The 13,879-nt window shown below is 35.5% G+C and overlaps 1 protein-coding gene across 3 annotated transcripts in view; it reads left to right on the top strand.

The window, feature by feature from the left end:
* Positions 1–13,879, top strand: part of TTC7B (tetratricopeptide repeat domain 7B) — a gene marked incomplete at its 5' end in the record, with an annotated part of 153,719 nt that overhangs the window by 100,138 nt on the left and 39,702 nt on the right. Inside the window, 3 exons of one of the 3 annotated variants that reach the window (XM_082485833.1) lie at positions 3,497–3,594; positions 7,080–7,244; positions 9,050–9,100. In XM_082485833.1, coding sequence (XP_082341959.1) covers positions 3,497–3,594; positions 7,080–7,244; positions 9,050–9,100 — 314 coding nt within the window. The remainder of the gene's footprint in view (positions 1–3,496; positions 3,595–7,079; positions 7,245–9,049; positions 9,101–13,879) is intronic. The other 2 variants (XM_082485835.1, XM_082485834.1) reach the window with 2 other exon arrangements.

The raw sequence follows: 13,879 nt of genomic DNA, 5'->3' as shown, positions 1-13,879 counted from the left end.
CAAGAGGTAATGGGCACAGACTTGAACATAGGAAGTTCCATCTTAACATGAGGAGGAACTTCTTTACTTTGAGGGTGGCAGAGCACTGGCACATTCTGCCCAGAAAGGTTGTGGAGTCTCCCACTCTGGAGACATTCACAACCTGCCTGGACACTGTCCTGTGCAACCTGCTGTAGGTGACCCTGCTCTGGTGGGGGGGTTGGACTAGATGATCTCCAGAGGTCCCTTCTAACCCTGACTGTTCTGTGATACTGTGATTCTGTGAGAGAGACTGATACTGTGCTGTGGAGCAGGGAGCAGGACCTGGCGGTTATAGAAAGCAAGTACATCAGCAACCGGAAAAGTTTGAGCTGAATTATTTTCAACTCAAAGTTGTTGAACTAGCAGCTGGAACCTGTGAGGGAATTTGTCTTCTAACTAAGTGGGTGGTGATTTATTTTAGTTGGATGGTTGGGCATGTGGGGAGGTAGGTTTAAGAGTTTATTGTCAGAATGCTGTGCTGTGCAGAATAATTACAATTTCTGTGTAAGCTTAATTTCAGTGAGGCTTTGCATGTACTCCAGCACAACTTTTCACTTTTCACTTACGCTGTTACATCCTCTACACAGATCAGGGCTCTAATCATGGCTTGTCATTACTTTGCTGCTGCTGTTGTGCTAAGAGCTGCTGTGCCATATTAAATACACGTTACGTAATGCTTCCTTCAGACATCAGCAGTGACTGGAAACTCACTCTTTGCCGTTTGAAGCTGACACAGCCATGTTTGCTAACTCTCATGTCACTGTTCTCTTTCAAGACAATCTAAGTGGAAAAACTAACAAGGCCTGCTTTGTGTCTGATGGTTTTTACTGCTTTTTATCTCAACATTTAAAGCTTTTCTTGAATTCTGGTTTACGGTAACAAATTAAAATCAAATTAAGAAGGGAACGGACAGGAGCTGTGGATAAGTATCATAATGGAAGGAGACAGGTTTCACAAATCACAGAATTATATCAAACAGTGAATACTGATACCAAGCTTTAACCTTTCTTTGGGTGGTCTGTGTGAAATTTACGGGCTGAATACCTTCATACTGTATCACGGTGATCCAGATGTGTTGACTGGGATAGGAATTATCGCTTGGGCCCGAAAGGTGACTGGGAAGTTCTGTTCACCCAACTGCACTCTGAATGTAGTGAAGAATGATTGTTGTGAAAACTTAAATTTTCCAACCTCTGTAATTTTAACACACGCTTCATTTTGTTGAAAAGCACTTTTTGAAAATTATGTGTCCCACTGGAAATAATTGAAGCTTTCTTTTAATAGTTCTTTAAGACAATAACAAAAGGTCTTTTAATAATTTGAAACTTTTTAGAATGTTGTTTCTCAAAGATTTACATATCCTTTATGCTTATTTGAAACATCTTTTTCTATTGTGATTTAGACTGAAAACTGATTTTGATGTATCATTTTCCCAATGAGATAACAAATCACTTTTTTATAAGCTGTGTTTTATGTTAAGTATTTGTTCTTGCAATTAATCAGATTTTGTGGAGTAAACTTGGGTTCAGTGTCCTCAATAATCTTTTAATAATGAAAATAAATTGTGTATAACTAGATATACCACACAAAGTAAGGGCTAAATGCAACACTCTGCCCTATCTTTGTTCAGCTGATTTAGAACAATTTTCTGTTGTCTTTAGTCAGCATACAAACATTTTTCTCATGAGATGGTTAATATAAGTTTAAAACTTATTTTGTGATGCAAGGCATGGAAGGTTTAAATGTTTATCTTCACTCTGCTGCTTGAAGTTCAGTAGAAAATAGTTCAATTCTTTTCCAATTCTTAGTTTGCATTAGGAAAACAGAAGAAACCACAATGCCAGTGCTGTGCTTAAGAGATATTTATGCTAAGCCTGGCTCTCCTTGTCAGCAACGTTTGGCATGTCATTGCTTGTGGATTGAGGAAGTAATTAATATAGTAGTTACCAGAAAATATGCATCAACTGTTGTAACAACTATAGCTGATAATGTGTGTCCCAGAAAGTTCCCTTCTGTTTCCTGTGGATTTCTACAATGGCATCATTTTGTAAGGAAATCAGTCATGCAATAGTGTTAGGGTAATGCAAAGTTTTATTTATACCATTTTAGTAACAGCTGTACAAAGAGAGGAAGTTGTTTCACTGGTTTTTGAAGTGTGCAACTATAAAGAGTTCAAATTTGGAAGGAGGGGATTTTACAATTAAGGCAAATGGAAGGATGTACTTAAGTCCAGTCTTGCAGTTTAGATTAAAGTCTCTCAGGCTTTACTTTAAGCTAGGAATTTTGAGGAGGTTTTTCTCTTTGGTGAGGATCATACGAACGTTTGCCCTCTGCTAAGTTGGGCTAACAGCCCAATTGCTTTAAAACTTAATTATGTTTAAGTTTGTGGTGTGCTTTTTTTTTTTTTTAAATGAGGCTTTTAACAAAGTATTAATTGACAGCAAATAGTACCAGACTTGCAATCCTAAAAATGAAATTACTGTATTAACCATATAAGGTTAAAGAAGGAATGCCCATATATACTTCTTCACACTTTTCTGTTAAGAAAAGCCTCATCTTAAGGAGTAGGAGCACTTAGTTACTCAGTCCCTGTTCTTCTGCTGAACCTTTAATAGTAGTTCTAGGAGCAATTAGTTTTCCAGCAAGTATATCAACAAGAAGCCTGAGGGACAGATACCGAGTTACGATTAATTATCCACAGGAGCAATCAGTGAAAACCACTGCTACTGCTTAGGCTCCTGAGGTGCTGGAAGTGTTCAAAATGTTCCTACTGCACTCTTAGGATCACATTCACCATTAGACAATTAATATGTATGTGTGTGTGTATTAAAACAAACAACCAAACAAAAAAACCCCAACAAAACCACACCACCACCCCCCAAAAAAACCCCAAACAAAAAACACCTCCAAAAATAAAAATAAAAAAATAAAAATATAAAAAAAACCCCAAAACAAACAACAAACCAAACCCCAAAACTCTAGAGATAAAAGTAATGCTTTTTTATGTGAAATCTAGTTATGCCATCATTATAGCATCTTTACCTAAAATTAGATGTCCTGAGTTTAGTGTTTCTCTTCAGTCTGGGAAAGTGTGGATTTTCCAACTTAACATCTGCCATCTCGGCTTACTGTGAGAGCTGTACCTCATGTTATATAAAAGTTTAAGGTACAATAAATCCTTTCTGTAAAGCTGTTCGCTGTGAATCAAATTAAAAGCCTATGTTCCCTTCATGGTTTTATTAATTATGAAAACAGAATTGCTGAAGTAAATATGGATTTAGTTTTGCTCAGCTTAATTCTGTTTTAGTGCAGCTGGCTTAATTCACTGTGAGTGGTTAGTGGTGCTTGGTACTAAATTTGTTCACAGCAAGAACTTTTATAGCAAGAACCTTTGTGGGAGGAGGGCGCGTGCAACTTGTATCTCAGTATATAATTTTATATTTTAATAGCTTACAATTTCTATACTTCATTGCAGTGATTCCGGACGTGGGAGCAGCCTGTTAGACAGAGCTATTGCTGATAGACGACAGCTTAATACAATTACATTACCAGATTTCAGTGATCCTGAAACAGGTAAGAACTGCATTTGAACAGTAAAATAGGTAAAATGGTATGGCCGTAGCTAGATTTTGCATTAGGTTTTTTGTTTTATTTTGCAAAATGAAATCACATTTTCATTGTTGTCATATAAGTGGAAATAGACATTGTGCAATATGAGATTTTTTTCTTTTTTATTTGAAGTACTTGCTCACCACATCCCCTATAAATTAAAATATCTATAGTATGGATCTTGCTGAGCTTAGTAGTATTTTCTTATGCAAGGGATAAAAAATTAGTATGCTGAGCTAACCTATTTGCCAGTCCTGTGCTTTTCTGTCCTTTCAGTATTTGCACAGGTTTTTTTAAAAGGTAAATCAGAAAAATCTTCTGAAAACTTTTAATCTCAAAAAAACCCGGAAGACATCATTGCTAATTAAATTCATTAAAATCTTTAATATATAGTAAAATATAATTACATGGGTGGGTTGGCTTACTGTAGACGTAGCTTTAACATTGTAAGCAAAATTTATTTATTACAAATCGTATATATTGTGATATTTTGACATACTTATCAAAAACTGCGATGCACAGGTGCAGTACATAAAAGTTAAGATTGTTACATGTCAGTAAATATTTACAATATGTAATTTGCCTATTTTAATATATTCAGTTATCACAATGCAAATTGATATGCCTTAAAAGTCATTTAACTGAAAAGCAGGTGAGCCATACATTCTGTGAAAATTGCAGAAGGAATTACCATGATGATGCTAGTTCCAAAACCCTTTACAGTATGTTACTTGCATTCTAAATACTGAGAGTTTTCTGTTTCCTAGGTTTTATCTCAAAACTGTAGCATGCTTTTCCTGGCACCTTTCAGATTTGAATTTCTGCTTAATCACACTTTGACGCAAATAGCTTATGGGAAAGTTTGCCGGCCTCTGAATTAGAATACACTGACCCATAAATTAAGAGACATTGACGTGTGTAATGTATCTCTTTGTTTAATATCATAATTGTGCAGTAGAGAAAAATCCAATTTAGTTGTTTAACTTCTGAGTGTTAAAGTTGGATTGAATGTTCACTCCATTTTGAAATCATGTAAGTAAATATAAGGTGTTCTGTGCTTGCTATAGTGGCAAACAGTTTTGATTACAAAGATCAGGTCACCTGATTTCAAAGAATTACAGTATGGTATGGTCTGAAGTACAGCATAATTTAGCTTGCTGCCCCTAATGTGGAATTTTCTGTCGTCTTGTATTCATGTAATTAAAATGTGTAAGATAATATTATATCATTCTACAGTGATCATTCTATATTTTAGTCTAGCTCATTGTTTTATTTTAAGGACACAACTAGATTTTAAAGGTTTCATATACATATATAGATATTCATAGATAGAGATAATTTATTTTATGCCTTGAAAAAAGTGTTTGTCGGGGGTATTGTGGGAGTTTTTTCATGGTGAGTTGTGGGGTTTTGTTTCTTTTTTTTTTTTCCCCCATGGGGACACAAAGCTCTTGATTTACAGCTTTGGGGCGTCCTATTTCATACCTGCCATGCTTGAGAGCATAATGAATTGGTACTTTTTAAAGACTGAGAATTCCTCAACACTTTTAAGTAAAGATGAACCCTCATCCAAAACAGTGAGCTTTTTAAGAAGCTTGCCCCGGATTCAAATCTTCCAGCCAATGTCTTCATTGGAAAACAGGATCTATACATACGTTCTGATTTTTCTAGAAGTTCCAATTTGTCTTTTTTTCTGGATCTCAGGAGGTCAAGAAGGGAAATTAAAAATATGGGTTCCCTTTTTGATTATTTTTCTTGTAAAAGGTAATTATGGAGGATAGTTGGGGAGGGTCTCTTTTTTTTTTTTTTTTCCCTGTTTTTTGGGGGGGTTGGGTTTGGTTTTTGTTTGGTTGGTTGAATTTTTTTAATTGTTAACTTTAGCAGAAGAAACCTTGCTGCAATACCAATACTTAAATTCTGGTAAGGACTACAGCTTTGTTATCTACTGTTTCTATACAACAGTATACATATAAAAGCTCCATATCCAAGTTTTGTCCAAAATTCTTCGTCCAGAAGGTTATATAAAAAACTTGCAGAAATTAAATGGTTATAGTACTATAAGAATAAAAGAAGTTAAGCTTTTCATAGTGTTTGAGTGAGACAACTTGAAGCAAACTGTCAAAAAGACATTGTTCACAAAAGGTAGATGATAGAAACAATAGATGGTTGAGATGTTAGACCTTTGTAGGCTTAAAGAGCTAATGTGCAGATTCTGTGGATCCCCAGTGTTTTGAAAGGCAGAAGGAATTTGACATTGAAATAAATGAACAAATGTTAAAATAGGAGTATGCAGGAATGGTATTGCAGAAAATCCTCTTAGGACAGAAATGTTTGTTCCCCTCCTTTTTGTACAGAGTAACGCTACCATGTGTATGCATTTGTGTGTGTATACACATGAACATTTGGAAATTTTCCTCTTCCTAACTTTGTGTGCCACCTATGTTGATGATCCCCTTTGCCTGTCTAGTCTGAGTTCAGCCAATCTGAGTACTAAGAAATGCAAGCTAAAATTCAAATCTGAAGTCTTATGCACTTGCAATTTGAATTTTAAAATCCTTAAAAAAATACATCTAGCTGTTATGGGTGTAAAAGATTCTTTTACTTAGATGTATCGCTTAAGCAGAAGTTGAAATTTGGCAGGGTGGGAGGGAAGTCTTAAAACCCAACTTCATGCAGAGCTCTTACCAATCCCATAATCAGAAATGATTGATTCAAGTTTAAATTTGTATAACCTTTGAAGTATAAAAAGAGCGTATTGTGGATTTCTAACAAGGCTAGACTGTTAATTCTAATGCCCTGATCAATAACTGTGGCAAATCTACTTGAAATTTGTCTTCTATTTCAGCTGGTTTGCCATGAGTGGTATACACCCATATTTGTATATACTGATGAAGGAAATAAAAATGGAGGGGAAAAAAAAGTTTTGATGAATCAATCACTGAAGTAAAATCTCACAGGGAGGCAGGAACATTTCCTATCCAAAGATAGATATGTAATGCAAATCACTTGAGATTCAGTTGGCTATTTTGGTTAAGGTAAGTTGCACTCAGTCTCCTTAAAAACAGGTTATATGACTTGTTATGTATTGGTTGCAGTCCACTGACTTTATCATAGGAAGAAACAATAGTAACTGAGTTTTAAACTTTGGTGTTCAGTTCTCCCTAAATATATTTTACAAATTTATGCATTAGAACACAGGGAGGAAACTTGGGTTTTTTTAATCTAGTTTAGTATGGAGGGAGAGTACGTATGTGTACAGCGTATTTCTTTTTATGTTGCTTTCAGAAGAAGTGATATTATTTTATGTAGAAGCCATTTCCATCTTATTGAATGGTGAAATAAGAGCTTTGCATTTTTTGGCATCCACAAGTCCATTAAACCCTGTTCTTGGATCTATTTTCTTTCCCTCCCCCCCACACCCTTATCATTTTCTTTGTTTCGCTTTTTAGCCTCTGATACTTCCTCATCTTCTCTCTCAAGAACAGAATCTCCTCTCCAACTGTTTGTATCTTCTCATCTTCCTCATCCTCATCCTAAACCAGATACCTTTGTCTGGCCCCATGCAGCCTCTCCATACTGTGACCAAGTTCCTGAGCCCTGTACACCTTCTCGCTGTAAATTGGTTTTCTATTCCTGACGGGCGTGTTAGTTTTTGTTGTATTTTTTTCTGATAATCTTCATAACTGATAAACTGTGTTTAAATAGTTTAAGTTTCAACAGAGTGTCAGTGAAATCTGGTCTTTCAGATGCAATTCATTAGATACTGAATGGGTTTTAAGAGTTCCATCAGAATAGACTGTTTTATTGATCCCAAAAGAGGTAAAGTTACAGACATATTTAGTACTCTGCTCTTGGGATTGTAACAGATAGGTGTTTGGTAAAAGAGGTTATTGGCCAAGACTGCTTTGTAGCATTTACTGCTGTAAATTATTTCCATTGCTGGCATCTTTTGCCTAACGAGACTCTCCTTTCCACAGAATTTCCTTCTTACCTGTACAGTTTTTAATGGCTGAATTTCAGAAGGCCTTATATAATTGCATCCAAAACCTTCCCTGAAAAGGAAAACATGAAGGAAGAAATTGCCTAAATATCAGTGTATATTTTCGTATCGCAGGTAGGGCATATTGGAATGATTCAGAGGTACATAGAGCAGTAAAAATCAGCATTATGCTGTTTCAGGTCAAGAGCTGTTCTATTCATTGAAATGATGCCAATTTAAACATTGCTGTAAGATCAATCACCATGTTGTTTGAATACAAACTGTACAGTAACACTGCCAGTGTAGTTCAGGTGACAGGCTAAAATCAACATCGTTTTCCAGCCATGTCTTTAACTCCTTTTCGTTTCTCTTAAAATGTCCTTTACTGGTAGCTTTATGCATAGCGCTGGTTTTGTCACTGCATTTACTATAATCTAGTCTTAAGAAATTAATTTTTGACACCTAGCCTTTAACTGATACCATGTCAAAGATGTGAATTCCTAACCAAGTGTAGAAAATAAATCTTGGCGTATTAGCAAAATTCACTTGTTGAAATAGCTGACATAAGACTGGAATTTTGAAAACAGTAGCTCATATGTAAGCCTGTAACTGGAAATTAAGGAAAACATTTCCTTTAGACTCCAGGAAATCTGTGTCCTACAGAAGTTTAATTAGTTGAAATCTGACTTTCTTCTTGAAGTATTTGAATAGCTGATTGATTGCTATTACAGGTTTGGGTGTCGTTGAGTTTAATTTGCTTGGACCTCCTCTATAAGCGGTACCTCCCAGTTAGCATTAAATTACTTGTTCTTTGCAGAGCTACAAGTTAATAAGAACCCACTCAAGAATGAAGGCAAACTGAAAAAATGCAGAAGTCCAAGCACGGGTTCCATTATGTAAAACCCAAGTTTTCCATTTCCAAGCAACTGTATCCTCAGGGAAAGAAGCTTTCCACCATATACACGAGAAGTAGTAGAACCATAAAAAAAAAAAAAAAAAAAAAAGATATTGAAGTCCTTTGTATAGTGTAAATAATTAATGAAAGCTAAAGCTCTCTATTTTTGAGCAAGTAAAAGTTTGCCTAGATGCTTATAGATGTGAGTATATTTACCAGGGCTGAAAATCTCATGTTCCATGTCTTCTTCAGTTCAATTTTTTTTTTTTTTTTTAGTGAAAGAAACAAAAAGTACTTTGTATTATTGACTTGACTTCCAATATCTGTTGAACATACATGCAAAGGCTGTATGAAAGTATTTATAGTAAATGGTAATCTTCTTATTTGATTTTTTTATCTTTTGAAACCCTGTAAACCTGATTTACAGTTTGAAGATTATCAGAAATCCTCTGGCTTTCTTGGAGTTCTTGGTTTATAGATATATATAAAATTATTTTATTTTCTTCTTACTTTGGATTTTAATTTGTGGTTTGATCTGTTCAAAGGCAATCCATCAGATGCTTACTTTCATGGTTTTTACTCCCTTTTTTCAGTTTGTAAGTAGTATTCACTGTGCAGTTCTATTAATTTCTTAAGGACTTAAATCACCGTTTCCTTTACCACAAAACGTACATGTTTTGTCCATCAGTAGAGGAAGTTAGTGCGTAAAGCAAGGCTGATGCTCTTTGCCCATTCAGTCACCCCAAGGGCTGTAATCTTACGAGATCTGAATGCACTCAACTAACACTTGCATTTAATAATTAAAGAGGCAGTATTCATTTCTAGAGGACTGCAAATAAAGGTATATTAAGAAGGTCTTGTATAACATAATGGCCAGCTGCCAGTATGTTTTATTAGAGAAGATTTTATGCCACTGCTGTTCCTAAGGAGTACATTGGCCAGAATGCAACGTCACTAGTCATAATAAACTGGTACTTTCTCTTGTGGTACAAATTCTACTTGTAGAATAAATCTCGTAAGAGTATACTTTTAAAATAATGAAAGGATCAAAACAAGCTAAATAAGGGAGAGTGAAGAATATAGATCGATAAAAATAACTTCTGCTTTAACCAGGATATGAAATAACATTCTTCTTCTCTAACCAGTTACATAAAAAACTGTATGTTTAGCCTTGAATAGTAAATTCTGGGATTTTTTTTCATTGATTACTTTACTTTTTCATAGATTTTTATGAGTTAGTACAGGCGACCAATTTGGTGGAGGAGAGAAAAGTAAGAAGATACGTAAACCACCACGTTTGACAGTGACTAAGCACGGAAAATCTTTTTCAAAGAGCTGAGACGATATTCTATAAATGATTCTGTCCGTACCTGACTACTAATATCTCTATGCGTAATTTTGTACCAAAAGATAAGCAAGCTGTGTCATTTGTGATCGTGAAAGGTGTCTCAGATGCTTAATAATTTCATAGGAAAAATTGTTAATTTTGGCTAAACCTGCCAATCTGTCTTATCAAATGCATCACTTCAGCAATGTACTAGTCCTGCAGAAGGTACTGCCTCTTTGTATCATGTGATTGCTTTTTTTAGCACAGAGTTCTCTGTATGTCACACCACTAATGAACTTACTGCCAGCTTTGTGTGCATGTAAGGTTGAAAGTCATGGGGTTTTTCCTCTTCTCCTGCATGGGCATTTCTGTTAAAGCATTTTTTCTTTACATAAATCTTGAAACATTGATTGAGAATGCGATGAATGTAAAACTGTTTGGTAATACACTCTTTTATGGTATAAAAAGAAATGCTGTTGTAGTGTGTTTGTCAGTTGATATGAACCAGGACAAATGTGTTTCATAAAGGATGACAGTCCATTCTTTTACCTGTTTTCAGAAGGAAAATTTGATGAACTTAGCAAAGGGATTTTGTTTTTCTCCAAGCTTGCACACCAGCTAAGCGCTGATAGAGACAATGTCTTCATTCACATCCATTAGGCTTCATTGTTAAGAATTTATTGGGAAATGACCAAGGAAATAACTGACGAAGTCATGGCACACTTATTTACATAGGGTGACTTACACATGGTACTTGAAGATGAGTTTGATGCAGACTCTCCTGTAATATTTATCTTAAGAAAAGCCTGAAGAGAATAAATTCAACACTTTCTTTTTCACAGAAGGTGAACTGTAGGTGTGACTTGTTAAGTTATCTCACAGAAACTTTTCCTTCATGGTTAAACTGTATTTGTACCAGGCTGTTGGTAGGTTTTCTACTTGAGATCGAATTGAAACATTGCCATAACCATAGGCTGTTGCAATACGAAGTTACTATGGTGAGTAGAAACTGTAAATTCTGGAGAAATGTCATTATAGGAAACCTGAATGAGAGGTTATACCTTTTTGGTTTAGAAACATTTTGTTATGATTAAAACTTCTGTCACACTTTGCAGTGTGTGATGTGGTTGTGATTCCAGAGGTTAATCAATAAGTAACTTCAGTAGTGAATTCTAGATCGTGCAAAGTTGGTCCGGTTCGCACTTGGCCTCTTAGTATAAACAAGCTTGAGAAAAAATTAGACAAATGAAAGTGAGTAGCCAGGATCTGTTGTGATGATATATTACTTTTCCAGACCTAATGCTTTTATATTTCAAAAGAAACGCTCTTTGTGGCTTGTGGTATTTTGAGGGAATTCATTCTTGATTCTTAAGTGTCACATTATACCTTCAGGTCTAGAAGTTGTCTGGGAAGAGCAAGGATATTTGTGTGTGTGAAAGACATGGTAAAATTTAAAACCAGAAATTACTGCTGCTCTATCTGAGCATTTGAAGGAAGCTACAACTGAATGAATTGTGACACTGAAAATGAGGATATGTTTGTTTTTGGCGGAGGGTAGTGAACACAGACCAAAGACAGAAAAACACAGATAAGGCTGGGAAGAGAGAGCGGAGCTTATGACAAAACCAAATAAGTACCTGGCTACATAGGGTCTGTGAGGCCTTGAGCAGACTTTAAGATCCACTCACAAAACCACTATGTATCTTTACCAGTTGTCACTGAAATTACTATACATTTTACAATTGTAATGTGACTATAAAGATCTGAGTCTGAGGACCCCTGGGTTAGAACAAGAACAAATAGTTCAGGTAAGTTAGTTCTAATAAGAAAAGGGTTGAGTAAAATTCAGAGGAAGATCAGAAAAAGCGTTTTAGTACACAGGATCTTTAAATGATCTTTAAATGACTTTTAGTAGTCTGCAAAACGAAAGCTTACTAATTGTGTTTTAACAGAAGCCAGAAATGAGTCAGATGACAGCTAATTGTGGCAATACTAAAGAAGTGTGTAGGGGTTTATGGGTTAGAGCTCTCAGCATGAGTGTGTAGACACTGCCCTATCAGGCATTTTCAAAGACTACTGTTATTTAAAAAAAAAAAAAAAAACAAAAAACCAAAAAACAACAAAAGAAAAAAGGTAATAATAAAGATGAAGATGTGAAAGTGTGATAAAAGATGCAGTGGATGTGCTGATCAGCTATGCAAGGCTGTACTAGAGGTCATCCCTCCTCCTTTTGGAAAGGTACAGACCTGTGCTTGATGTCTCTCTGAACAGCCACTTCGAGGAGGGGTTTTAAAGAAACAAAACCAAACAAAAAAAGCCTAATTATCATTGCTTTTGTGCTGTTTCACAGTATCCTGAAGTGCTCTACATTTTAAATAAGACTGAAGCATGGAGGATTTCAAAGGCTGGGATTTCCGAACAGCCCTGCAGAATATTACACCGTGTTTCTTTGTATGCTGCTTAACGTTGATCTTCAAACTTAAACCCCAAGAATCCACTTATCTGGGATGTAATTTAGAGGCAGCTTAAATGTAATTGATTATGTTGAATAATCTTCAGTCTGACTTTCTGAAATGGTTAAGTTACTTGGTCCACATTAAATTTTAGATCGTTATTATTCATTATTAATTTAGAATACATTTTTATATCAGCTGTGTTAATTTTGTGAAAGATAGGAGGTAATTATTTTCTAGTAGTCTGATTGAAGTGAGGACACTTGAAGACTATTACTTAGTATATTTGTGTATTTTCTTCAGAGAACTAATTGCTGCAATATGTTAAGGGATACCTTTTCCCTAAACACGAAATCTAAGCGATTTGAATAATAGTTTGAAAAAAAATTTCTAGAAATATTTTTTTTTTATTTTTTCTCCCACTCAGAATGAAGTCCAGGATAGGACTTAATTACTATAGAAAGCGCTCATTATTGACCCCATTTTAACTTCAATATAGATGGCACTGCACCTCAAAAGAATTTTATCACAGTATAGTTCTTTTTTGTACAGAAATTGGTGTACAAAAAGTTTTAATAATATATTACCATATGTGCTTTATGGTTAAATACTAGAGGCTTAAAATCTAGCAGCACACTTTCTATATGAAATGACTTGTGGCCTGGCTAGCAGCCAGAGTCCTTGCTTTAAATAATAGAAGATATAGGCCCTTGCTAATCCTAAATGGAATACTTGCTTTTCAGAAGGAAGGGATTAGATGATATCCTTTGTGTCAATGAATCGCACCTTTTCTTTACAAATTCTTCTGGAGAGATGAGGAGACTCTTTCACTATTAGTCCCTGGAAGGCTAACAAGTGACAGGCTGCAGTGATGTGCATTTACAGAAATGGGCGTCAGACAAGAAAGGGATTGATTAGCGGTAAATAGTGCTTATTTATGGTACCTTTGCTGGTATTTTTCTTGGTATATGCTCCACATGCTTCTTGCTTAGACTTCCCTTTTATATTTCTTCAGAAGTTAAGCCTTAAAGATAAGACACACAAAAACTTCAGTGAATATTCAACTCTGCAGGCTGGAGTTTGAGTTGTTTCATCAGCCAGTAAAGGAAAGCAAACTCCACGGCCACATACTGTTTCAGATCTTCAAGGCGATTTCATGTTCGTAATGGCGTATGAGATGCTAATTATGTCTGGTGCTGCTTTTCCCTTGTTTCTGTCAGTTCAGGGAAACACGATGCACACTTTCAGACAAACTTCCTCTTCCCACTGATCTGTGTGCTGGGGATTTCTTTTACTTTTCTGCTCGTCTGATGTATCTCGTCACAGTTCAGAATGTATGTTTTATGTGGGAAATCCCTCCTTGTTAAAATTCTTGGAAAACCCGCGATATTGAGAGTGAAGGTTTCATTTCGTTCTTAACTACTAGTGATGAGGATGAGCTTGTGGGATGCAGTTCAACCTGTACAGGATTCAAGATCTGTTGACCACTGTTGACCATTACAGATATGCTGATGGGCTTAGAAGACTTCTCATCTAATCCACTATGGAATATTTCACTTCCATTATTTATTAATCAGTCCTGATCAGTCTCAGAT

The sequence above is a fragment of the Vanellus vanellus genome (assembly GCF_965231255.1).
Source record: "Vanellus vanellus genome assembly, chromosome: 6".
Lineage (NCBI taxonomy): Eukaryota > Metazoa > Chordata > Aves > Charadriiformes > Charadriidae > Vanellus > Vanellus vanellus.
Note: the sequence above shows the minus strand (reverse complement) of the source record. Positions and strands in the feature narration are given on the sequence as shown.